At 43.0% G+C, this 25,707-nt stretch overlaps 1 protein-coding gene across 1 annotated transcript in view; it reads right to left on the bottom strand.

Annotated features, from left to right (window-relative positions):
* LOC119432850 (glycogen debranching enzyme-like) overlaps positions 1 to 25,707 on the bottom strand; it is a 149,070-nt gene that overhangs the window by 45,381 nt on the left and 77,982 nt on the right. The window contains exons 13-16 of the mRNA XM_049658418.1: positions 20,965 to 21,098; positions 18,703 to 18,884; positions 5,235 to 5,337; positions 533 to 758 (exon numbers count right to left, since the gene is read on the bottom strand). Of these exons, the coding sequence (XP_049514375.1) occupies positions 533 to 758; positions 5,235 to 5,337; positions 18,703 to 18,884; positions 20,965 to 21,098 (645 nt within the window). The remainder of the gene's footprint in view (positions 1 to 532; positions 759 to 5,234; positions 5,338 to 18,702; positions 18,885 to 20,964; positions 21,099 to 25,707) is intronic.

Raw genomic sequence — 25,707 nt, 5'->3', positions numbered from 1 at the left:
CGACGAAAACGGAAAACGGGTGCGCGTTACAATTGAGGGCGCATTAGAATCGAGTAAATACGGTAAACGTTTATTTTTCAAATTTTCGTGCCGAGCCTGCATATAACGAAATCCTCTTTATAACGAAGCTTTTCGGGAATTTGTCAATTTCGTTATATACAGGTTTAACTGTAATAGTGGATATAGTGCAGTGATATTAGTGAGTCAAAACGTCAATTTCAATTTAACAAAGCTTTTTACTAGCCTAAAATCCTCAATTTAATGAAGTAATCATGCACTGCAGGTTCCATTCAACCACACCTTTGTTCATCCCACATAACAGATGCTGCTTTAGCATTATTTGCGTCAAAAGCAGCGTCAAAAGCAGCGTCAAAATAAATTGTTCTACCCGAGTTCCTTCCTTCTTGTGTTCTATTGCCTTTAGAGAGGATGATTCTTTAATGAAATCATACGGCTAAATGGGACTGTGCACCTTTTCAGTGTTCTATTTGTTTTGAATGCAAGTGGAGTACCTCGGAGGCAGCCAACAAACCTTGACACCAGGTTCCTGTGGTGGACTATCATCAGTTGGATAAAGGCGTGCCACTCTGTCCTTGAGGATGAGGTAGCCATCGGGAGCCTCCTTGGAGTAGTCCTGAATCGCCTGCAGCCACCACCAGACGGCATCGCGGCAATTGTACCGTGCATGTGTGCCCCTGTCCAGCAGGTTGGGAATAAGACCATGCCGGAGGCAGCCCGCAAATGCCAGGATGATATACCTGCACCGTGTAGATAGCACAGATGTAATGCGGGCTAACTACTAGTATCTGGAAGGAGGGTTCTCTGTGAAGCGAATAAATTGCAACTTAAAGAGGTACTCATATTAAATTTGACTATTTATCTTTTTGCGTTAAATGAAGGTACGTCTAAACCATAGAAAAAGTAGTGGCAAGCCTCAGAGTGCCGTAAATAAATTAATACAATAGCCTTTTTTAAATCCAGTTTCAGTTTTGGGTCCCAAGGTTCTGTGGCGTCACGTCATGAGACAGTAGGTGGTCATGTGGGAACAGGAGATTGCAACGTTAGCACACTCGCTTCGGCTGGATCGGTTGCTTCATACGCTGCTAGTTGTGGAGGCTGATGTAGCAGCACAGCCGATGACCGAGCAAGCCCGAAGCAAGAGTCAAGACGTCGCAATGTCCTGGTCCCACATATTGCGTCCTGACGTCACGCCACAGAGTCCTCCAAGGAAATGAAATTGAAACTTGCTGTAGAAATTTTGTTATACAAATTATTAACAGCGCTTTAAGGCTTAGAGGTCTAGGACCTTCATTTATTGCAAGAAATGAATAGTCGAAAATATTGTGTCAGTACCCCTTTAAGTGGGCAGCCTGATACTAGACTAAAAACTTTTACTCTCTTTGCACTCTCTCCAACCCCTTTACCCCCACCCCAGTGTAGGGTAGCAAACCGGAAACTGACTTCTGGTTAACCTCCCTGCCTTTCCTCTCTCGCTTGCTCTCTCTCTCTCTCTTTACTCATAATCAAGCAGAATCGACAGTCGACAACAATGTTTTCAACGCGGCCTGTCGACAACTACGCAACTACTTGAAATGGTTCATGACCTTGTCATTGGTTTAGAAAAACAGAGCCAAACTGAGATCTTATTCTTAGACTTTAAATAAGCATTTGATCGCTTTTCACACCATAAACTGCTTATAAAACTAAAACCAATTCTTTATTTCAATTTTTTCTTAGCGTGGATCGAAGTGCACTTAAACTGCAGGCATCAGTGTCACAGTTCATGGCATCAATTCACGAAATGCACCAGTTCACTCCGGCATACCCCAGGGGGCGACTTTACAATTGCTAGTAGGTACAGCGTGGGCGTGGCACTGCGGGTCACGTGACTTCCACTTAACACGTGTTGTCGTGGCAATCGTGGAGCTCCTAGTTGCCTAGGGACATAATCGCTTAGGGACTTTTGAGGCACTCGTCTCCGCTGAGCCTGCCTCGCTTATCTCTGGGACCGGGCGCAGCGACCTTGCCAATTGCAGCTCCTACGTGCGTAGGCGTAGGGAGTGAATCGTTTAGGGCACGTTGAACGTCTGGCAGTGTCTGGGCCACACCGGCCGCGCTTTATTATTGTAGCGTTTGCTCTAGTGGCGGAAATCCTTGCAGTAATGGTGGTGTGGCATGGCGGCTTTTGATCTCGGTGAACTGTGGTGGTGTAAACAAGCGGATACTGCTCGCATTTGTATCCTGGTGCGCCACGGTGCCGGGCGCCAACACGAAGCGGCGGTCGTTGGGGTGTTGCTGAGCGCAGCGTAGCAACACCCCGAATAAAAAAATACTGCTCCATGCTCCCTCCCTGATAGTGAGATTATATTTGGATCATCAAAACAGTGATACGTTCATTTAGGAATACCATCGTTTCTCTCTCGCAAGCACGAGCACCTGCTTGTCCTCGCGCCTGCGAGAGAGAAACGATAGTATTCCTAAACGATTCCAATGGTTTTCGATGGTATTCCGATGGTTCCTAAACGAAACTTTTGGATTGTGCGTCTTTGCAGTAAAGAAAACACTAAGTGTATTTCCCTTACATGTGCTAATATCTCTAGCGAGCCTATGAAGCTGAAGTTCCTTGCACAATTTTAGTGCCTTTGTCTTGACACGGACAGCACTATTTTTTACGAAATTGAAGTTCTTATTAGTGGCCTTCCTCGCCTTCTCAGTGAAGGAACCAGCAGTCACAACCACAAAACCACACTCCTTAATAAGCCTGTAGAAGTTAGAGGTCATTGTCTCTAAGGTGCTTGACAACCTGGTTTGTCGGATTCCAGCTCTGACAGAAGTTTTCTTTGTGTACAGTCCTAGCTAACAAATCAACACCTTCTAGCAGGCACCAAACATATTGATCCTGAGCTGCTCTACTCACAACACGTCTGTTGAATGCCAGCAGTTCATGGAGAGAGACAACAGATTCATGGCTAAACTTCGGACCCTTCTTGAGTAGACGCTAAACTTCTTCTGAAATTTGCACATCCTCGCCCAAAATCAACACCTGAGAGACCCCTTTCTCCTTTTTTCTTTTCTGCCGAGCTGCTTAAGAACACTACTCAAGTAGGAAGCCCATCAGACCTCGATCGTGTGCGCAGATGCTGTCCTTAAAGAACGAAGCTTCACTTCAGCCTTCCAGGGAGGGTCGCTCGCATAGCACAAAACTTGCAAGTAATCCTGGAGAAGCTAGATTTGCCTCCAAAGTTCAGCACGAAGCAGGCGGCAAATCCGTTTTGCATGCCCCGGGGATGGCAACGCAAACTCAAACAGCCCCACGACTTCTGCAGGCACCAGTCCTTTCCGTAGGCAGAAAACGACATATCTTGCTCAGCAGGTACAAGAATAAAGCTAGTTGAAAGTTAGCGCTTGTCCGTGTCCCTCACTTCGTCCTTGTTTGAATCTTGTGCAGTATATTTGTTTTCCTCGAAAAAAAACTGTAGCAATGACTTTAACCCATAAAACCCCTTAAGATTACAATACAAATTGGGCAATCATTACTTGTCTTTTGTTTAAGCATAAATGTACCTAGGCCTTGTCTTCGCATCTGATTTAAGATGGAACACACATGTAGCATAGATTGAAAAATAAGGCTTCAAGAAAACTTGGATACTTAGGAAGGGTGCTAGCTAAAGCAACCCACAAAATGAAACTCCTTGTCTCTCGTGCATTTGTACTTGCTTGTACTTGCTCTTGTGTACTTGTACTATATTGTACTCGACATCATTATTATTATCATGTTAGGTGGTATTTACCGCCACTGTTGTCTCTCAGTATAATCTGATGCATTTCTTCTACTTAGTATTCGACATCATGTTTCTGTACAGTACCTGTATCTGTTTCCCCACCATTGATTATAATATTTAAGTGGTATTTGTCCTATTGCTGTAGTTTAAGTTACCTTGCTTTACTCTATATCTCATATTTGGGCTTTTGGTCTGAATGACTGATTCTTTTTCCATTGTATTTTGTTAGCTCTACATTTCATTCACATTGTTCCTTTTATACACCTAAATTTTCTTTAATGTTACTTCCAATGTCTCGCCTGACCATACCTAAAGTCTGGCATTCGAATTGGCAGTACTTTCTTAAATAAATAAATAAATAAATAAATAAATAAATAAATAAATAAATAATCTTTATTTTTTGAGTTATGGTATTAAATCAGAGAAGCTGAATTCTTGCCATCTTTTCTAAAAATTAAGCAAAGCAAGCTTGAATAAAATTAAAACCAAATGACACAAAAAAATGGACCTCATATGCAAAATAAGCCATATATAATTACATATATCTAGCAGTGTTCAGTGCCATAAGTCGAATAACAATGATATTTATTTATAATTTTTCGTCTAGTACCAAGCTTCCCTCTTAAAAGGAGGTGAAAAGAAGGCACTAAATCAAGTTGGATTTAAGATTTTTAAGCTTTACCGTGAAATTTTACAAAACGAGCATATACCAGCGTCCACATGTCTGTTTTATTACATTCCCCAACACCGCCCAAAATTATGATCCTCCACCAATGAGGGCTTTTCCAAGCTCTTCTGAAGTTTGATTTGTTAATAAGGAGTGTAATAAAGGTGTCTTCGTGCGTTAAGATATGAAGAAAGAGCTTTACACAGGCTGTAAACAATCTTCGATTTAAAGTCCTGGAAATGCTACTATAACAGATTATTTCTTTCATATGCTGACAGCGACTGTGTAAAAGAAAATGGTGATTCATAAGAGCAGGAAAACATAGACAAAGTTCAGACTTTCTCCTCTCAATTTCTCTTGCTCTCAAACTGCTGCAGTGATTCTGCCAGATTTCAACCTTTTCACAGATCTGGCTTTTCCTCCTGCACATAAAACTAACAAATGCTGCAGAGCTAAATATTCCAACTGAAAGCAACTTAATCACCTCCTTATCCAGTCACCACAGCTTGTGACAACATCAACAAGGTTGAAAGCTGGGCCAGTTGTCACAATTATTAAATGTGAAAAACCAACTAAAAACATAATGTACACAAGAAAGAAGACTAGAAACATAACGTACGCAAGAAAGAAGATGACAGGATGGGGCAGGAATTAAATTCTTATTGCTTGTGCAAGTTGTCTTCTTCGCTGGTTTCTCACCTTAAATCATTGTGACATGTTTTCCGCATGTTCCCCATGCAATAGATCACCTCTGAAGTTGCAGTGCAGCTCAAAAGCATTCATACCTTGCCTCCTGGAACCTGCCAGTCAGCAAGAAGAGACCCCTGAGAGCAATGAATGTGTCTCGGCCCCAGTTTCTCATGTAGCCAGCTGCAAAGTGTGGCAGTCCTGCAGACACATTGGTAAGACGTTACCACAGGGAGGAGGCAAAAATTCAGTGCTGCCCTAGTACTAGGTATCAGTGGTTGGATAACAAAGCCAAATTTATTTAGTTAGTTAATTATTTTTTAAACTGTACTACCATGCGATGCAGTTCACTTATTTTCTTTTTACCAGCTACATTGGTTGTGTGACATTTGATACCTGTTTGGGCAACTGCTTGGAAGTTCTCAGAAAGCTTTCATAAAGACTATTCCCAAAATGCACGTTTAATCTCTGGTCTACTGCTTTACATGCTGCATGAGGCCATAAGAAAGCTCATCAGAGTGTTTTTCAGTGATCAGCTCATTCAGTACAATTGAGTCACCATAACGTTACTGTCAATGCATCGACTCGCTTTACTGATAAACAATGCTGATACAGTAACTGACTAATAATTCAAATGCTGATAATTCGCACATGCTCGATTATTCAGACAGCCTTGTGGCACCCCCACTGATCCCATAAACTTAATGCATAAGGACGACCAAAATTTCGGACACCTTACAGCGTGCTGTTTGATAATTCGGACTCTGCCTGCCCAACCACAGGCTAATTTGGCCACTGAATCGGGCAGAAAGAGCAATATTTTTGTTCTGATACATTGCTGGCAACATGGTTCGTCGGCCAGGTTGCCGGCGCCTTCTCAAAACCAAAACTAGCAAAGTCTAGTCAATTCAGTAGTCACCGGCTGCGCTAAAAGCACGCGGCAAGCCAAGCGAAGCTGCTAAGTTATAAGGGAAGCATTTGCCGTTTGCCGTGTGAGCAGCGAGTTCTGCAAGTCGAGCGTTTGTTTGCATTTTGAACAGATTCAGAGTCCTAGGTGACTTCCTTGATTACTATTATGAAATTTTATAACAGGACACGATTACGGCAAGTGAGGGCAGTGACTGTTGACAGGACAATGACTGTTGCAAAGAAACCCATGAGCAGTGGACTGTTGCAGTGCGGTCGACTTCCATTGTGTTACAAGGGGATACAGAATAAGTTGCATACGCTGATTGTACTTTCATCTATCTGTAGCGACAGCATGACAATGGTCAAAATGCAGACTGACCAGGTCGGAGGCAAGTATATGTGCACATAGAAGCACATTTACAAGCTTTTATCGACCACTTGTGAAATAAAGTCATTTATTTTCTGGTGAATCCGATATTTCAGACTCCCAACTCTTCTGACTTTTCAGCGGCTTCTGTTGAGTCCAAATTATAAGTTGGGAACTGTATTGTGACAAACATGATATGGCCTATGCTGACATTGTGACAAATGTGGTATAGACTCAGGCAAGGTGCACACAGCACCCTACAAAGAAGCAATCATCCCACAACAAGGACTCTCATCTATTTCTCAGGGTCACAGGCCAGCCACTTCATACTATGCAATTCTTACAGCTAGCAAGTGTGCAGTCTGTTTGGCATTAAAGTAGCAACCATACAAAACGCAATGAACCAATGCTTTTGGCTCAAACACAGGTCAGTGGTGGAACAGCCATTTCACCTTGCAGCACAGATCTTGGTGCAGGAAAAAAAGTGATTTGGTGCAACGATAGGCACTTTTGGTGCAATGTCAAACATGCATCTATACAACACATATGGTCTCAATCAGAGCTGCGAAGTGGGGCCCTCCATTCCATTCCCAATCCATTCCAGAGACTGGAAATCCCAGTAATTTCACTTCTTTTAACACCTGGGAATGGTGACTGTTGGACCATTCCCACCCCTGGAGCAGCTTAGCTGCTCTATTCCATTCCTCCAATTCATGTAAATTAAAGGCTTTCTCTATGACTGTTGTTTACTACTTGTGCCCTTGTGTGCCTAGTAACTAAAACAATTTTTTTTTAATGTTAATGTTACAAATAATGTTATGCACTATTTCATTTTTTCGTGCTCAAGAATAGACACAGTTTGTGACCAGTTATCTCTGCATCACGTTGTTGCCTGCAATATTTCTAATATCTGCTTTTAAAAGAAGCGTTTTCTCAACTTTGGTTTCAGTAAATATTCCTCTGTCTATGTGCAGTGAAAATTTTAGCATTAGCTTTTAAGAGGGAGCTTTAGCTCAAGGCCAACTCCGATGCCGCCTTTTCAAATACATGTAAAATGCAGAAATGTTTACAAGGGTATTTTCAAAGTCCTACTCACATATTAGTGGTGTACTTCATAGCAATGTACAATACATCAAATTTGTCCACGTTAGATGTATTTAAATTAAGTGCAGTTTACAGAATTCTGAAATCTTATTTCATTGTTGAGTTACAAAGTTGTAAATTTGATATAGTTCTGTCCTCTAAAAAATTACAATTTTAAATAATATTTATAAAACTATTGCTGAACTAAATCAATATTTTGCTTACAATAGTCACTAGATTCTAACTTTTTTTTTTTAATGCAACAAACCTCCTCAAATTTGATGCAGTGTGTGCTGAGAAAGACGATTTCGCCGTTCCCATGTATTTGGTTAACAGCCTCAGAGCTAAAGCTTCCTCTTAAAGGAAGCATTGCTTGAACACTCGGATTATAGAGCACATGTGTGGTCAATACGCATATTTTATTAACTTTATTTCACTAACACATATACAAGATTAGCACTGCACTTTTCCATGAAATGATTACTACACAATTACACAAGTAGTATACTTTATAGAAAAGTAAAGTACTCATCTCGTAATGTGTTTTAATTCTACCTGATGTTGTTCTTGCCTTGCCCGTGAAACGGCGTCAACAAACATAGCAGCACGAGTTTGAAAGCACAAACATATGACGTGACTGCAAGATATATTCACTTCTTGCAATCAAAATATCTCCACGACGAATTTTTCATGCCAACCTGCTATGCAGTCCGCTCTTCCAAAGACCCCTCCTAGTCCCCACATAAAAAAAAAGCGAAGAGGACAAAGCAAGCTGAGTCACTCTCCTGTCTAGGCTTATTCAAAACTGTAATAGTAAAAGAAAAAGGTCTGTAATGATTGAGGCTTTCATAAATGAAATTATTGCTTCATGATGTTTACGCGCTTCTTTTTTTTTTTTTCCCAGCCAAACATTTCAAACAGCATGGTGCACTAATTTTGCAAATAACTATAGCTTACAGCTGCCTACTCGCGATCAATGAAGGTCACCTGATTTTAGCTACACAGGTACTGGGCGGTTCACAACCATGTCACCATGCTACGATACAAGCCAATACTTCTTAACAAAATCCACCATTTTAAAAAACCTGTAATTCTTCAGAAACTATATTTTATTTGAGTAAAGCAAAGTACAAAATAATCTTACACCACTGTGCCTGCCATGCATCAGGCTAGATTATTCTGTCACTTTGGTGATTATCATAAAGCAAAATGCATTGATCCATTTTTCAGGATGATTTGTCTTGATTCACATCTACTGGCCCATCAAAGGGCACCGTGTTTTCCAGCACACCTCTCTGACTATCTGCTATTGCGTCTTTTCAATACTCAACAGTGAGTGAAAAAACATGGCGCGCATTCCAAATAATCATGGACTCGTGCAGCCGTTTTACAGTGAAGCTGTTAAGGGCTCAGTCTCCGATGGTCGTGTCCGCGTGTAGAAAAAAACTCTCATTGGCCGTATGCTGTATGTGCGAGTGAAAGTGCGCGAGGGACACGCGCTTTCACGGGAAGCGAACGCACGGTGGAGAGCAAACGCGACTTCCGTCGCGCGAAAGGCCGTGGGGGGACGGGAGGGAGGGGAGGCGACGGTTAGCTGCAGCACCAAATGCGTTTCTTGCGACGGGACGTTTTGTTTGGCAACTTTTTAGATTTCAGTCTGAGAAGATTTAACATAAAAGGCATGCGCTGCCGGTGTTTTGGTTCATGACATTTTTTTATGGGCTGTCATTCTCAAAATTCTGAGGAGCCGTATAAACTTGGACGTGTAGCAGCACCAGCAATACGCAGAACTGTTGGCGGCGGCGTTTTGCCCGCGTTCACACCAAACACGCGCGGCGGCATTGGTGACGTGTTTATGAAGAACGTGCCAACCTTTGCCATGCACCCTAGGGCGGTGTACCGTAGCGGCCATAAGCGACCATATCATATATATTTCTCACCTTTTCATCCTGTGCATGGCGCATCATAGCCTTAGTTGATTTTGCACCACAAAACCTTACATAACTAACTAACTAACTAACATAAGGCCATGGTCCCTGCGGTCACTAAATAAATGAAAACCACCGGATCATATATATTTCTCATTCTCTAATAGTTCAAATAACCAATTAAACCATCATATCGTAATAGTCATAATTGTAAATAGATAATTCCTACCATAGTACAGCTTCACTGGTCTTCTATCTCCACCCCAGTGGAAGGGCTGACAGTTTTTGACGCCGTTTTTGATCTCGATCCTTGTATCATAGGTGAAGCATGCTCTTGTTAAATTGAATCATTCTTGGCAAATAAACGTGACTGTCTTTAAATGCACTAAACATTATAATGCAGAAAGGATTCTGGGTCTTCGGAAGTGCAGAATGTGTTGAATATCATTGTTTATGATTACCATGGCAGCAGGAACCCACCTATAAGTAAACAGATACTGAAAGAGCCAGTACTGAGTAAAAATTTAGAAATGTAATAAATTGGTCAAGTCTTGTTCATTCTGATTGGCTAATGTATCGGTTTTGTAGTCTTGATTTATGTCAGCACTTAGTGCTCCAGGACTATATGCCCATTCCATTTCAACTCCATTTCGGAATCTCTGGCTGCCATTTCTTTCTCATTCCATTTGCCTTACTGGTGTCATCATTCCAGTCCCATTCCATTCCAAGTGTCTGAAAATTTGGAGTGATTCTGGAATCATATCAACTCAGAAGTTGCCACTCCACTACTCTGGTCTCAATATTAACTCACAGAGACAACAAATATAGCAGAGCTGGATTGATGTGTATCAATGCTGCATTAGGGATAAAAATTACCAGGCTAGCTTCATTAATTTTTAATAGAATGCATTTTCCTGTGCGCATATCACAGTATAAAGCCACTTCTACCATTTCGACTTGCAACAAGTGTTTGCACATTCTCTGTGCTTCAAGCAAGAAAGAAAAAAAGAAAAAGAAAAATATAGCAGAACAAAGATGTGCAAGCAGGACCACACCCTATAGGATGTCCACTACTGAACCGAACTTACAGTGAAGATGTCCAGAGGTTTCTTTATTTCTAACATGCAAAACCTCTCCGGCTGAACTGTGCAATAGGTCATGTGAAAGCTGTTTACAGCAATGAGATCTGCTCTTCCGATTGTGCAGGGTTGTAAGGAAGGTCCCCACTAATAGCGATTTATTAGCCAGCAACTGCTAACCTCTTTTTCTTTCCCTGTCTTTTTCTTTCTTCTCCCTCTAGCCAGTGGTTGAGCACACGCATTTTACAATGCATCTCTAAAGTGGCACCGTCAACAACTATGTTAAACAATGGGTTATCGAACATTATCTAATGCTCCTTTTTGATCCAACAGCCTCCTTGAATGAGCTCTGGCCACAGTAATACGAAGAATACAGAACTGTACCACAAATAGCACAAAGGCAGAACATTAAAACCTCCACCGAAGAGAACTGCAACAAAAAAGAAAAAACAGCAAGACGGAGGACCAATGGCATCGGCTATATCCATGGCTATGGTCATTTGGTTCACCTTGACGATCATGATGATGATAGCGCACTTTAGGTTTTGGTTTCAGTTTGACTAGTCAGGCAGCTCTTATGCTATTTTTGCATGTGATGGCAGTATGGTACTTGATGTGATCGCTTCCACAGTGTTGCAAAAATTTATGTTGCTGTGTTCCTATGTCTTGAACTATTTATTTACTAAGTTTATATATGCACAAAATAAAGTGTTCCAAAGCACAGTTTCTGACATTTTATTGTTCATATTGTTTTTCCTACTATGGCTACATCACGACCTCCTCTATAAACTTTCGATCTGCTCATGCCGACGCTCCCCCAGACGCCAGATTTGCTTTTGCTTGTCTAGTTTTTTTTTTTATTTCGCCAAACTGCCGCCGCATGCCGTGGCGCCACAACTTACCCCTATCGCTTCGCACTCAGTGCTGTGGCCACATCTGCTCCACGTGGTCTGCTTCGTGTGCAATATTTGCAAATGCAATGTTTGCAAATGTGAACAGGAACGTTCACTACAAGTACTGGTGCAGCAATGTGCCATATGTTCAGGGAATAAAACTTTGTTTGAACTGTAAGCTTGCTTCTCATTTCTATTTCTTGCAGTGCAAAAGTGTTATATACATACAGCTGCCCAAAAAAGCTTTTGAGCATGGAACTTAAAAGGAAATTCACATTTTCATGTGTCTGCTGCATTGAGCATGGAGATTATGAAAATATGTAGCGGTCATAAGGTGACATGCCCACTGAACATTTCACTTTGAGGGTGAATGCACTGGGTGCAATAAAATTTTGTTCTTGAATTTCATGCTACAGAGGCTTTTGAGATGTCAGTACATTGCATCACGCATCATGATGTACACCAAGAATTTAGAAAATACAGCGTTTGATCAGAAATAGTGCATTAGTAGTGGACTTTATCTTGCAGGTTAATCGAGTTTTGCGAACAGGCTGTGACATCTAAAGATTACTGGAACAAAAAAAAAGTAGGATGATGGTGCAATGTGCCAGACAGACAGCCAAAATGCATGTCCTTTTCAAAATGGAAATCCCACGAAAAGAAAAATTTTCTAAGTGCAAGATTTTCATGAGTAGAGTATCAAAATTAGTCATGCTAAATCATTTAAGTTTGGCTGTTCCTACACAACATTCCCATGGATCAGTATAGTGCTCGCACGAGCTGCTAAATTGAGTTTAGTCTCTCTCTTCACGCTTTTATTCTTAAGCATTCTTGGGACAATGCAGTAGAAGCAGTGATGAAAGCGCGGGAGCAGTGCCGATGCGATATACGCGGCAATGCCAGCGAAGCTCGAGCGGTGGCCGTAACCGTGAGAACTAACGGTGTTAGGGATCATTTTGAAAATATTGTAGGCGCGAATAGTCACTGTAGCAACGTAGCGGTACGCCGACGGTTGTGTTGCACACTTTCGTCTTTAGAAGGTCGCTATTACTAGACCCCGACGTGTAAAACATGACCGTTCCTTCCACTCACTTTTATTTTCCCGTGTGGGCAGGTTGATTAAGATAATGTTGAAACTCAAGCTTATGCGGGTCACGAAGGTAAACGACTTTGGCGGGTGACCGTGTACGTCGTTTATACATATGTGCTGTTTATTTTCGCTGCAGAAACTCGGGTTTCTATATTAATGTACCAACTAGCCCATCCATGGGCGAATTATTTTTGGAGCAGACAACGAGGCGGCTGCACGAAATGAAGCAAGGAAAAGAATATAAGGATTGCATTCTCCATGCCATGCGCTGTAGGTTACTTTTGTTTGTTTTGTTACCTACGCGTTCCCGCTGCAAAATCACTCGTGCAACTGGGTCAGGTAGTCAACATTACTTCGGAGCCCTCCACTACAGTACTTCTCATGGCCAGAGAGTAGCTTTGAGTCGTTAAACTCCATGAATCCGTCAATCTACGAGTTAGAAACACGAAAAACAAATAGAAAAACGTGCACAGCAGTGCGCCAGGACCACCGTGCGCTCAATGTGCGCTACGTCGCAACGTCTGCTGTGGGGATTAGTTCAGGCGGCACCTGGCGGCACTTTTGGTCTCTACGCAACAGTTTATAGGTCCGCGCACCGCCGTAGGGGTGGTGTCAGTGAGCAGGTCGGAAGTTTACAGAGGAGGTCGTGGGCTACATTGTATTGTGACTTCCTTCTTGTTTGAAGTTGTGGGTTCTAAGGGTCTCACAGGAGTACTGACCACTGTGGGTTCAAGCTTAGCGAGCCACAGGCCACAAAGGGGCTACCAAGCGCTATGCACGCAAGGGCCCTGAGTTAGAGGAAACCGTTTATTGTCTCCAGCAGCACCCAACAGTGCGCAAACACCCGGTCCAGGAGCTCGCGGGAACCAACAGGCTCCCGTGCCAAGAGCGAAAATACAGACAGGGGCATAGCACGTCGCTGCGAGAGCAAAGGCTCCCGCGACACGCAGCTGGGAAAAGTCCCCGCAGCTATGCTTCTTGCTCTCGCAATAACCAATGGGCCAACTCGCGAGAGCTCAGGCAATCTCCTTCGGCTAGGGCTTTCGACAAGTGCGGCTCGGCACAGTTCGACCATGCGCAAGCAGTAGGCACCGCTCTTCGGCTTAGCACCCAGAAAGGATCAACACAAGGTACGCACTCGTCGTACGGGCAAAGGCACCGTATGCGAGCTCAAGTCCAAGACACAAAGGGGCCGGCGGACGAGAGGAAAGCGTGTACATACCCAATGCTGTTCTAGCAGAGAAGATCCCGTGCTTGCAGGCACTCACTCCGCGAACAGTGACCAGCCGTCCGCGACGCGAGTGCCCTCACAGCAAATTACTGCAAGTGGAGTGCCACCACCAACAACCATCGCGAGTGGAGAGCAGAAGCGTAGGAACGACAAAGCAGGTGAATGACCACGCAAAAGCGCCGGGGCATACCTCAACCCCACATCCTCCTCTCCTTAATTACCCACCTACCAGTCTGTCCAAGCAGCTGGCAGTGGCTTATGCACCATTGACAATTAAGCCTTTCATGCACTAGCTAAATGCTAACCTCTGCCCAGCAAGTACTACTACCACCGCATTCCGACATAGAAAGAAAATTTCATATGCTATATATGCAAAAAAAAAGAACATACAAGGATAGTGGTAAAATAAAAAGAATACTATGCTCTATAATACAAGCAAATGATGCCGCAAAAAGGGGGGTTGAGGCGTAGGGACGACAAAACAGGTGAATGACAGCGCAAAGGTGCTGGGGCATACCTCAATCCCCACAAAGTACTCTGTAGCTTGTATGCCCTCCCCTGTATAGGCCTGAAGAGGCCTACAGTATTTTTAAATAAACAAATAAATAAATTTGGGATAACAGCGTGGCACGGAAGGGGTTAATCACTACCCTCGTCGGCGCACAACAGTGATTGTCTGGCACTTCCCTCACTTATTTGCTGCCCAGCACAAACATTGAGGGTTGAGTTGGTAATGTTTGAAGCTGCTCAATGATTAGAGCGATAAAACTTCATAACAATTAAAGAAGTCACCCAGGATGGTGGCTTTAAGTGCTAGACATGCGGGAAAAAATAAAAAATGAAAGAAAATGCAAATGCAGCCTTTACAACTTAGTGGCTTTGTTTGTCCCATGGTTTGGACGTAGGTGACGTCTACTACTAGATTGACTAAGCTTCACTAGTTTCTGTTTCAGCCATCAATGTATCAAAACAATATAAGCTCTACTTCTGCTAGACTCATTGGTCAAATTAGCATGCAGTCATGCAGATAGAGTTCGAATTATCAAAGGGCACACTGTAAGATATCTGAAGCTTCAGTCATCTCTATACATTAAGCGTATGGCGCTAGTGGCAGTGCCACAAAGCTGCCTCAATAATAGAGCATGACCGAATTATCAGTAGGGTCTGTACACAGAGAGGCAAGGGCCTATGCCGGCCCTCTAAGTCAGGGTGCTAGTTTGTGTCATTGTTCAATATCCCCAAAAGTACACAAATGACTATGAAAGACAAATAGTGTGGAACAGCTTCCTATGCCGCGACACGTTTAAACCCATACACAGGGTCCACAGGAAGGTGGAAATTTGGGTGCTCACAAGTCTTTTTTCAAATTGTTGGCTATGGGCTGAGGCTTCCCTTGTTCCTCCACTGTTGATGAATTAGAGAGTTTAGCGCAACAAGTTGACAATTGTGCAACCATTCATTCATGTTCGATCCCGTATTCCGAAGTGACTGCTGGGGAGGTTTGGTGTGTCTGCATCTAGCTGGTACAGTGCGAACCATGAGGTAACTGAAAAAGCAGCAAGGGGAGGAGATAGGGGTTGAAGGTGTGCTGTATAAAGGTTACCATCCACCCCTAAACCAGTTTCGGTGAAGCAGTCCACTAGGAAAAAGACGTTCATGCAAACATGAAAGATGAAAGATAAGTAGGAAATTTCTATGGCCTATCTTTCATGTTTATGTGAAAGCCTTTTTCTTAGTGTGCTGCTTCACCAAAATCATGAGTCACCAACTAGCCTGTCATTACCTATTACTGTATTTTTTCGCATATAACCTGCACCGAAAATTGGAAAAAATTACTTAAAAAGTGGGGGTGGGGGTTATCTGCTAAGATTCGCGAAGGGAGGGGTTGGGGGTCAGCTTCATGGCAACACGCGGCCTGCCGTGCAGAGTCCGCGTTGTCCGCCGTGCAGAGTCCACGTTGTCCGCATGCCTATCAACATCGACGTGTGTTAAGCCAATAAGAGGCCAACACAGGTTATACCCAGATCCACATCCACAGTTTATTTCAGGATTTCTTTTGTACAAGAACAGAAGAATGCTAGGACAAGCACAAAAAGCTGCTAAGCTGCAGCTTGACTGGGTGCTTGCCCCATTACTTGGCAGAAACAAAAGATAGAAAAATACATTTGAGTGAAAAAAAAGAAACATTTACAGATCTCAAAGGTCACGTAAAAAAGAAGAAAACAAAACACAAAGCACATCATGTAAAATACTCAAAAATCTGCAGCCACTGCTTTGTTATAGTATGCCTCTGTATAATATAAAATGAACAGTAGCCTACAGAACAGCAGCCTTCACAAAACGCAATGCACATGACGTAAAATAATTAGAAACCTCATTACAGAAGCAATAACCAATGAGTGTCTACATGAAAACTTAAAAAAAGACAAAAAAATTAAAAAAGCACAGCATAAATATTTCAAATCAGTGTAATAGTCTAATCATACAAAATCAATCAACAGTCTATTTGTATTTAAGAGCACCAGCGATTTAGTAGAAAAGTTTTCCATTTCTTGCGGGTTAAGTTATTTATGTCGATATTGTCATTTTCCAGGTCACCTAAAAGGGTAGCTATGCGCGATTTTAACCTGTTTCTTCCATGACATGTTCTTGAAAAGGGAGTCAGCCAAGTGCTTCTATTTCTGAGTGTATACGATATGTCGGATGATTTTGTTAAGGCATATAATGCAAGAAAGGTGGTTTCGTTTTGCTTAAGACTCTTCTTGTATTTTAATAGTAGAGTGAAGCCATACAATAGTTGAAAAGGAAGTATGCCATATTTTAAAAACAGATCATTTGTATGCGCATCGTGTACTACATTCGCTATATAACGCAGTACCCTTTTCTGTAGAGTACAGATTTTCTGAATGTTCCTACATGAAGTAGTTCCCCATATAAGAGTACAGTAGTTAATGTGAGTTGCAAAGAGAGCATTATAAAGCAATAATTTAATCTTGTCCATCAGAATATGACGAATCCTAGAAAGCACACCGCACGCTCGTGATAAATTTACACATACATGCTGTACATGAGCATCCCAGCTTAAGTGTTCGGTGAAGATAACTCCTAGTGTTTTAACCTCACTTACAACAGCTATTTTTTCACTCCCTAGGTACAGATCAAGTGAATGGTTAACTGTTTTTTGATAAGGTGTGAATAAAACTGATTTTGTTTTTTTGGTGTTAATTTCAAGTGAATTTGCTATACTCCAGGTGTGCATTTTTTGAAGTGTTGAGTTTGCTAAGCGAGAGAGCTCCTGAACATTGTGTGCCCGGACGAACAAGCTTGAGTCATCGGCAAAAATAACGAACTGCGCATCGTTACTAATTTTTACAATATCATTTATATATAGGTTAAATAAGATCGGCCCTAATATGCTCCCCTGGGGGACCCCTGCAGCAATATCTTCTAAAGAGGAAAGCTGATTTGTGATTTCTACTGCCTGTTTCCTATGCTTTAAGTATGATTGTAAAAGAGAAAGAGGTAGGCCACGAAACCCATAATATTCTAATTTAGAAAATAAGGTCCGATGATTTATTCTATCGAAAGCCTTGGAGAAGTCCACAATGATACCTAGCGTTAATTTCTTTTCTTCAAAACCCTGTAATAATATTTCTTTCTGCGTTAGCAAAGCAAGTTCTGTGGACATGCACTGGCGGAAGCCGAACTGTTGCGCTGATATAAGAGAGTGTTTTTCGCAGAACGAGGTGATTCTCTTACCAATTACTTTTTCCAAACCCTTGGAAAAGTCTGGTTAGATGCTTTTCACACGCTTTTCGCATGAGTCTGGTGCCGTTTCTTGTAAGCCCAGTTTGCACAGTTGACCAGCCTTGCTTAGGCATCACGAGTGTGTCTCGGCGGCAGTCTTTCATGGTGAAAGAGAAACTGAAGATCGTAGCCGCTGCTGAAGAAATCGGCAACAGAGCTGCTGCGAGATGGTTCCAAAGACGTCTTTGAGAGCGGCGATGAAGCCTCGGATGGCAGAGGTGAATCGGACGACAGCACTGACAATGTTGCGGCAGTCGTCTTGAAATAAATTTGTTTTGAAAACAAAATAATGACTGCGCATAGTTGTAACTTCCTAGTCCTCATTTTTTTTGGATACGCGTGCGGGTTATATGCGAAATTATTTTTTTCTTTTTCGTGGAGTTCAAAGTTAGGGGTGCAGGTTATATGCAAGGGCGGGTTATAGGCACGAAAATATGGTAGGTAACCTCAACCGGTCTCATGCTGAAATTAAACCTGAAAAAAATATGGATAGGGTTGATACATCACATCTGCAACAGATTACAAATGCAACAAGAGGTTCTACCAGCTGCAGAAAAAACAGTCGATGTTGTGGGGACGCTTGACTCTCTCTGGCCCCCTGATGCTTTCACTGCATGGCTCTTGCGTCTCATCAAAATACAGCTTCCTCACATTGCATGTGCGCCACCAGTAGTCGGTAGTTGCGGAGCTTTACGAGAGAGATATGGCGCTAATGTTCCCATGCTAGTACCTCCCAATGCCATGGATACTCAGGCGCTGTCTCTTTGGCTTGGGGTCAGCGGTGCGCACGGGCGCCTCGCACATCCATTGGCTTGGTTCGCAGGATGGTTCTACAAAAGGCTTCGGAGTGGCATGCCGAGATGGACGAACATGACAGTTCGAACACACCACCATTCGCTTGACTGTACACACGAACAATTAGGCACTGGTGTCCGGCAAGGGGCGTACATATTCACTTGATATCCTGTCGCAGTGTGTCAGACTTCCTCTATTCGTCAGCGCCCATGAGCATGTTCCATTTGTAGTATTTTGGCTAGCTGACTTATTGTATAAAAGGCGCAATAAATGTCCTTTTGATTATTTCAACTACTTTGTTATTCCCTTGTCCCAAGAGCACATCTGAGACCCCCAGAATGTCTACTCCAAAGTTGACACCTGCACCAACGTGCTGCCCCCTACCTGCGGAAATGGTGGTGCAAGTCTCCTGGCGAGCATTGGTCTTCTCGTCAATCCGGTATGGCTGTTGAGGTGGTGTCAGCTGACGCGACAGTGGTGGAAGATGGGCTCCCGGAACATAGCCACCCAGAACCACTGAACCCAGGGCCAGTTCTCGCACCAGTGTTGAACCATTCTTTACAAAACTGCAATAAATTCACATAAAAGTTTTGCAGCGCACCATCTCTCTTTATCTTCAGCACTGATGATAATCATCAGAATAAACTTTTGAGAGTGCAAATAGCTTACTTTACTGACAACACAGGTTTGGTTAAGCCACAATATGGTTCAGAAAGACAAGTGACAGCCCAATTTTAAAATCCTCGAAGCAGCTGCCTGCAGTGTTAACCACACTGGTAGCAATTCACAATGTCTAGTGAGCAACTGATAGTTAATAAGATTAATTACAACAAACAGGCTCCACATTCACGAATGCCTCCTCTCACTCACCATAGTGAGTAGGGGAGCACTGACGCTTTGTAAGGCTGTACTTCACAATCGAGCAATTCCTGCAATGAGGGGTTTTCATACTACGCCCCCCTCCAGTGGCTTCAAGTCATGTAAAAACCATAGCTTGGAAAGAGAAACGGAACACTACAGAAGTGGAATCAATAAACATTAATGAAAAAGAGGAAAGCGGAGCACAACCTGGCAAATTCTGTCAACTTTCCCAGCAGAAAAAAGAAAGGGCTCAAATCAGGGTCTGAAATATTCTGACAGGTGGACCTCTTGCAAACGAGGAAGGTGGAGAGGTGTAGACACGCAAATCAGCTTTTTATTTCCTCTTTCATTTTCTCAATACAACCATTTTACATTCAACAATTTCGCATTTTAGACGCAGTGACAACAAAACAAGCGCAAGCCCTCAATGGAGCCTGGGTGGGAGGTGAGGGGAGGGATTGCACACACATTTCTTAAGCTTATTTTTCCCCTTTGTTTTTTCGATACGACCATTCCATCATTTTGAATAGTGCATTCAACAAATTTGCCAGCAATACAGCTTATCACAATTGTGAAACATTGAAAATGTGCTTGAAACGTACGCCAGCGATTCAAATCGGTGTCACCCAATAGGAAAGCTTCCAGTGCACATGCGGCAGCAGTAATGAATCAGGATGCCAGATTTTTCTCTCTTCACCTGCTTCTTTTGTTTTTAATTTTGCAGGGCAAAATACAGTGCTCTGGCTATCTGAAGCTCCAATCTCTCCTCTTTTTCGTAGTACCAAGATGGTGGCGTTTCGTCAACGGAAAACCACACGATTCGCAGTGCGATGACATATCCCAAACCTCAATTTTGTACCAGAGTTTTGTAGAAAGCACACTAGAAAAGTGTGACTTTTTTCAACTACCACTTCACATTTTTTTATAATGTTCCCCCATGTGATAAAGAGAGGCCTGGGAATCACGTAAAGGAAAGAAAATCTGAAACTTTGATCAAATCGACCATTCTAATTGTCGAGTGCCCCAGAAAGGGGGTGGCGGTCAGCTGGAGCAGTGGACAGCATTTCCCTCACCGTAGGGAAAACCCTGAGCGACTCAATGCTGCAAAACAGACCATGAGCCTGTGACATAGCACAATGGATACAGCAATTTGAGCACATGAGAAAATGTGAAAAAAAAAATGTTCAGCCATCAATTGAAATTTTTCGCACTAGTGATATATTCTTCTACACCAAAAAAATAGAGACTTCTAAGAAAGTGATCCATCAATAGAGCCTCATTTACCATTTGTTCTGCAGCATCCCTTGAAACCTTTGGAAACTACAAGTGGCCTACGACTCTTGTCCTCAGCAAGCTTCGCAGAAGACAAGAGATGGTAGACACACCATGGTGCAGTGCGACAAGCAGCCTGGCCAATGTTGCAATTTGTGAACCTTGCTTTGTCCAACACAGCACTGTCATTCTTGCCATGTTAAATTTGTGTGGATAGCGAGGTCACGTCTTGACAGCAATTTGACCGCGACTACATTCACGAAAGACAGTTCACATTACTCTCCCATCAAAGCAATTGCTAAAAGAGTGGATGGCGTGCAAGCTTTGAAATTTACATCTGGCCCCCTGCTCCCCAGATTGCACGAACATTTTCTTATTCTCCCTTATCAAGAGCACATTTGTTGGCAACATTCTTATAGCAGCTGAACACTCAATACTCCACATAATTAGGACAGTCCATTAAGCACACTTTTTATGTCAAGGAACAGAAATGAAAATGAATATGCTGCTTACTCTGACATTTTGTTCCATACTTCCTCAAGCACAACGCAATATGTGCTGGTCACTACAGCATCAAAGTAACAGGGGATCAGGTAACGAGGAGCCTTCTTCAGTGATGCAAACACTTGGTCCAGCCACTTGGCAAGCTGCATGCAATGACACAAAATAGTTTCTCAATGTCCTCAGTAGCAAAATTTACGAAAAATGAGCCATCATCTGTCGAATCTGTGCCAACAACTCTACAAGGTAACTTGTCTCTGCCAGAAAACAGTCACCTGCAAAGGGTATATGGTAACCAAGAGCCTAGTCAAGCGGTTGTCAAGACCATGAGTTCTCAAAGTGGGTTCCGCGGAACCCAGGGGTTCCGCAAGCGCCTCCTTGGGGTTCCGCAAGCCACTGATAAATTTTCCCTGGTTCCGTGCTCGCAAAGTGGATAAGACGGTGAACAAGAGGTGCACTCTACCTAAAAACCTCCGTTACCCATGCCCGAGTGTCAAAAAGCACATCACCGTGTGTAACAGAAACGCGCGAATTGCGCAATAAATCTGCCAGCAGCAAGCAAATGGGCAGCGCGCCTAAGCTTTTTCACTTGAATCTCGGAGGCCGTAACTTACCACCATGCACATTTCTCACGTTTGTAGATCTGTTTGTAGATAGATGCCGAAGGTGCTGATAGCGTGGGTGATGACGTATATGTCAGAGGATTAAAAAAATAAATGAGCGGAACAGCGCAACCCAGTTGGTTCTAAGCTTCTAGTACGGTAGCTCAGTGAGGCTGAGCACCGCAAATGTGCGACGCAAAAGAGCAAAAACGGCGCTAGCATCCAACCGAAACAAAGCGATGGAGTCTGCATGGTCCGCATCGCCATGGTCATCAGCGGAAATCGTATGTAATACGAGCCTGACAGCAACGCTGGCACGCTTCATGCTTAAGTGCGCCCTTAAAGCCTTTGTGCTTGTATTTATCGCTGGGCAAAACACCGCGTTGGCGGCTGGCCGCATGCCTTCGTAAGTGCATAGTCACCATGCATGGTCATGTCGATAGCCACCATGGTTTCAGCTGCATCGGTTGTGGTAGTTTCGTTTTGACTCAGTGCGCACGTCGGCTGCGAGCCTGCAAAACTGCATAGTGGGGCGTAGTCACCATCCATAATTGCGCCGATAGTGACCGTGGTTTCGTCCGCACTTGTTGCAGTAAACGGTAGTTTCCTTTTGACTTGGTGCGGGTGTCGGCCACCTGCCTTCAGAACTACAAGGTCGCCGTCCACGATCGCGTCGATAGCGGCTGCTGTTTCGTCCACAGCGGTTGTGGCAAACAGTACTTTTGCTTTGACCCAGTGCAAAGCTGTCAAAGATGAAGAGCACAGTCTACATTGCGATGTACGAACAATTTGTTGGTGACCAGCTCACTGGTGGAAAAATAATCGGAATGTGCGCACAGTAGTGAAAAGCGCGTCTCAGATCATGACGCGCGCTGCGGCCGCGTTGCGAAGCAAGTCGAGAGGCCTCCGCCGCTGCGAGCGCTAATCAGTCACAAGATGACGAGAACTGCAGCTTCAGTACTGCTCTTGTGCAAAATAAAAACAGGATTTGCTGATTCATTCAGTAAATAAAAGCCTGTTGACATAGTAAGCATTTGTTTATTGTTTTCGTGATACTCCCAATAATTCGACATCTGACTTATTTGGAGATTTTTTTTCGGTTGCGTGAAATCTAAATTAAAGTTTCACCGCACTCATTTTGGAGTCGGCACTAATTCTAAGGCCTCTTATGATGAAATGTTATCAGTACGATAAGTGGGGGTTCAGTGCAGGTTCCTTGGCACTTCATGGAGCTTAGCAGGGTTTCCTGGGACCAACATGCTTGAGAACCCCTGGTCTAGACTACTTGTTTCTCTCAAACCTCAGTTGTGTTCGAAATTGAAATAAAGATTTGATTGATTGATTTGTTGATTGATTGATTGAAGTAACCAGCCACTACATACACAAAGAGTACATCAATGATTACCATCATCCATCAATTTTCTTAGCCTCGTTTAGTTGCACTGCATCAGCTTTGGTAGATCCAGCTAGCAAAAACAGTACAACCATTCATTTCCAACATCCACTTTCCCAACATATCACTCAACAGGATCAAAAGTAAACTTTCTCTCACATTACCAAATTACACACATAACCTACCAACCAGTGCATGCCTCACTTTGGACTTTTCAGTTCCATCTTCACACATTGTGACTAACATGGTCGTGACTAACACTAATGTATTGTATTTTTCTGCATATAACTCGCCACTGCGTAAACCCGCACCCCCAATTACAACAGTGGGGAAAGAAAAAAAAATATCCGCGTGTGTCTCCCGCGGTAATAACTGCATGCAACAATGCTCAAATCTTTGCAAAAACAGTTCATTCACGGATACACGACTCGTCCACATCATCACATCATCGGCCAGTGGCTCTGTCCCCCCCTTCGGCGATGCTGATAAAGCTGGATTCACACGACGGACGCCATTGCGGACAAATCAGTCATGTGGCATCTGACACAAATCGGATCACTTCGCAGGCGCAGCTAGCATTTACGCGACAGAGGGTGGCAGTGCGGCCAGAGCAGCACTCGCATGGGCAACAGCGATTTGGCTGTCAGCCATATCGTTAAGCGATTCGCACGAACCGAGGGAGCACCGCGGGAATGGGTGACGTAAGAGTTCGCCAGCACCGTGTGCATTATTCACTATACGCAAAATGCCAACCTGTAAAAAGGAGGAGAATGGACGACCATGAGGGAGGGGAGAAGGAATCTTCAACATGCAGTGGTGGGGAGAGGGTAGGATTCCCTAGGAGATAACGAAACTAAATGACGGAGAACTTTGCCTCGAGATGTGGCTACACGGCAGCGCGTGCCACGCTGCCGTGAAGCCACACCTCCAAGTAAAATTTGCGTATAACCCGCACCCCAACTTTACCTCCAACTTTTTTGAATTTTTGGTGCGGGTTATATGTGCGAAAATATGATATGTAACAAACTATATTAACACTTGTCTGAATAACAATGAAATAGTAATTGACATATTCCTGACATTAAAAAAAGCATTCAACATCATCGACCATAAGATTCTGTTAAAAAAGTTGCAATGTTATACATTTCGAGGCGACAGTTTATATTTCTTTCAAAATTACATATAAGAAAGATGCCAGAGCGTACACTTAGACAGTGTATCGTCTGACTTGCTACCTATTACACACGGCGTTCCGCAGGGGTAAGTTTTGGGTTCGATACTATTTTCCTAGTACATCAACGACCTTCCCCAAATGCTTGATAAGGGCGAGGCAATAATGTATGCTGCTGATACCATAGTTTTAATCTCAGGAAAGGATATCAGTCACTTAGAAAACACTGCTAATAGAGAACTATAAAAAATAAGAAACTGGTTTATGAACAACAAACTAACACTACTACATCTGAAACAAAGTACATTATATTTTCGTCCAATAGAGTTAAAATACCACTATTAACTTTGAAGATAGCGACGACAACAATTACAGAACCTCAAGAATATAAATATCTCGGTATAATGTTAGATTCATCCCTTCATTACAGGGAACACATAGCAAATCTTTGCAGCCGGCTCAGTCATGCATGTTTTACTTCATATCAGGCGTGTCAGCATTTTTCCGCATGTACACTACGAATTATTTACTTTAGTATTTTTCGTAGTCATTTAACCTATGAAGACATGGGAGCATACGTATTCATCTTACCTAGATCTGGTGATCAAGCTTCAGAAAAGAGTGCTCCGAATTATGTCCTTTTCTGGTTATAAGGAACACACAAAACGACATTCAAGAAATTTGAAATTATGCCATTCCTCATTGATAGGGACTTCAGAACAGCAAGCGCAGTTCATGCCATACTTTCGGACAATAACCCCCTTCGAAGTACCATTTTCATCGCGCCTCCTGCACACACGAGGACACAATAGAAATATTAATGTCCCACCTATTAGCAACTTGTACAGTAGGCGCAGGTTAGCCTACATTAAAACAAAAATATGGAATAACCTTCTGAAGACGATAAAAGAGAGTCCAAGATTTTGGTATGTTCTTAAACAAGCTGTAATTCATAATGAGTATCTTTCAATAGTGTGATACTAACCAATTTTGCTATTGTTGGTTTTGATCTTGTGCTATAACAAACTTATTAATACAGTCAAACCTCGTTGATATGTACTCGGCCGGGTATTTAGGTATGCACATTTAGGTATGCACTAAATGATGTACGGATTAACTGCCAATGTCACTTCAGCGGCTACTTACCAGCCGGAAAAGAACTACGTCACGATGCTCTCAAATACAGTGGAATCTCGATGATACGAAACTCACGGGGTCAAGAAAAATATTCGTATTAGCCGAAATTCGTATCATAGAAACACAATTACAACTAGCTCAATTAAGGGGGGACGCGGGGATCAGATCGCGAAAATCGATTTTTGAAATCCACGCGTATTCGTCAGTGTGCAGGGTGAGAAAACAGCTTTAAATCGTGCAAAATCACCGCAGTTCACGGAAACATCTAGTATTTCCCGCCCCCGAGCGCCGCCATCTTGGTATCGTTCGAAAGCACAAAGTTTCACCATTATGCTTCTCAATTCGTCCGTCGTCGCCATCTTGTAACAAACGCACAAACACAAAAGAAGCATGGTGTCCGCGATAGGTAGTCACACGGGCCCTCCGATGACAGCTGGCCTCCAATTGGCTGT

This window comes from Dermacentor silvarum, chromosome 11 (assembly GCF_013339745.2).
Source record: "Dermacentor silvarum isolate Dsil-2018 chromosome 11, BIME_Dsil_1.4, whole genome shotgun sequence".
NCBI classification, from domain to species: domain Eukaryota; kingdom Metazoa; phylum Arthropoda; class Arachnida; order Ixodida; family Ixodidae; genus Dermacentor; species Dermacentor silvarum.
This window is presented reverse-complemented; position numbering and strand designations above follow the sequence as displayed.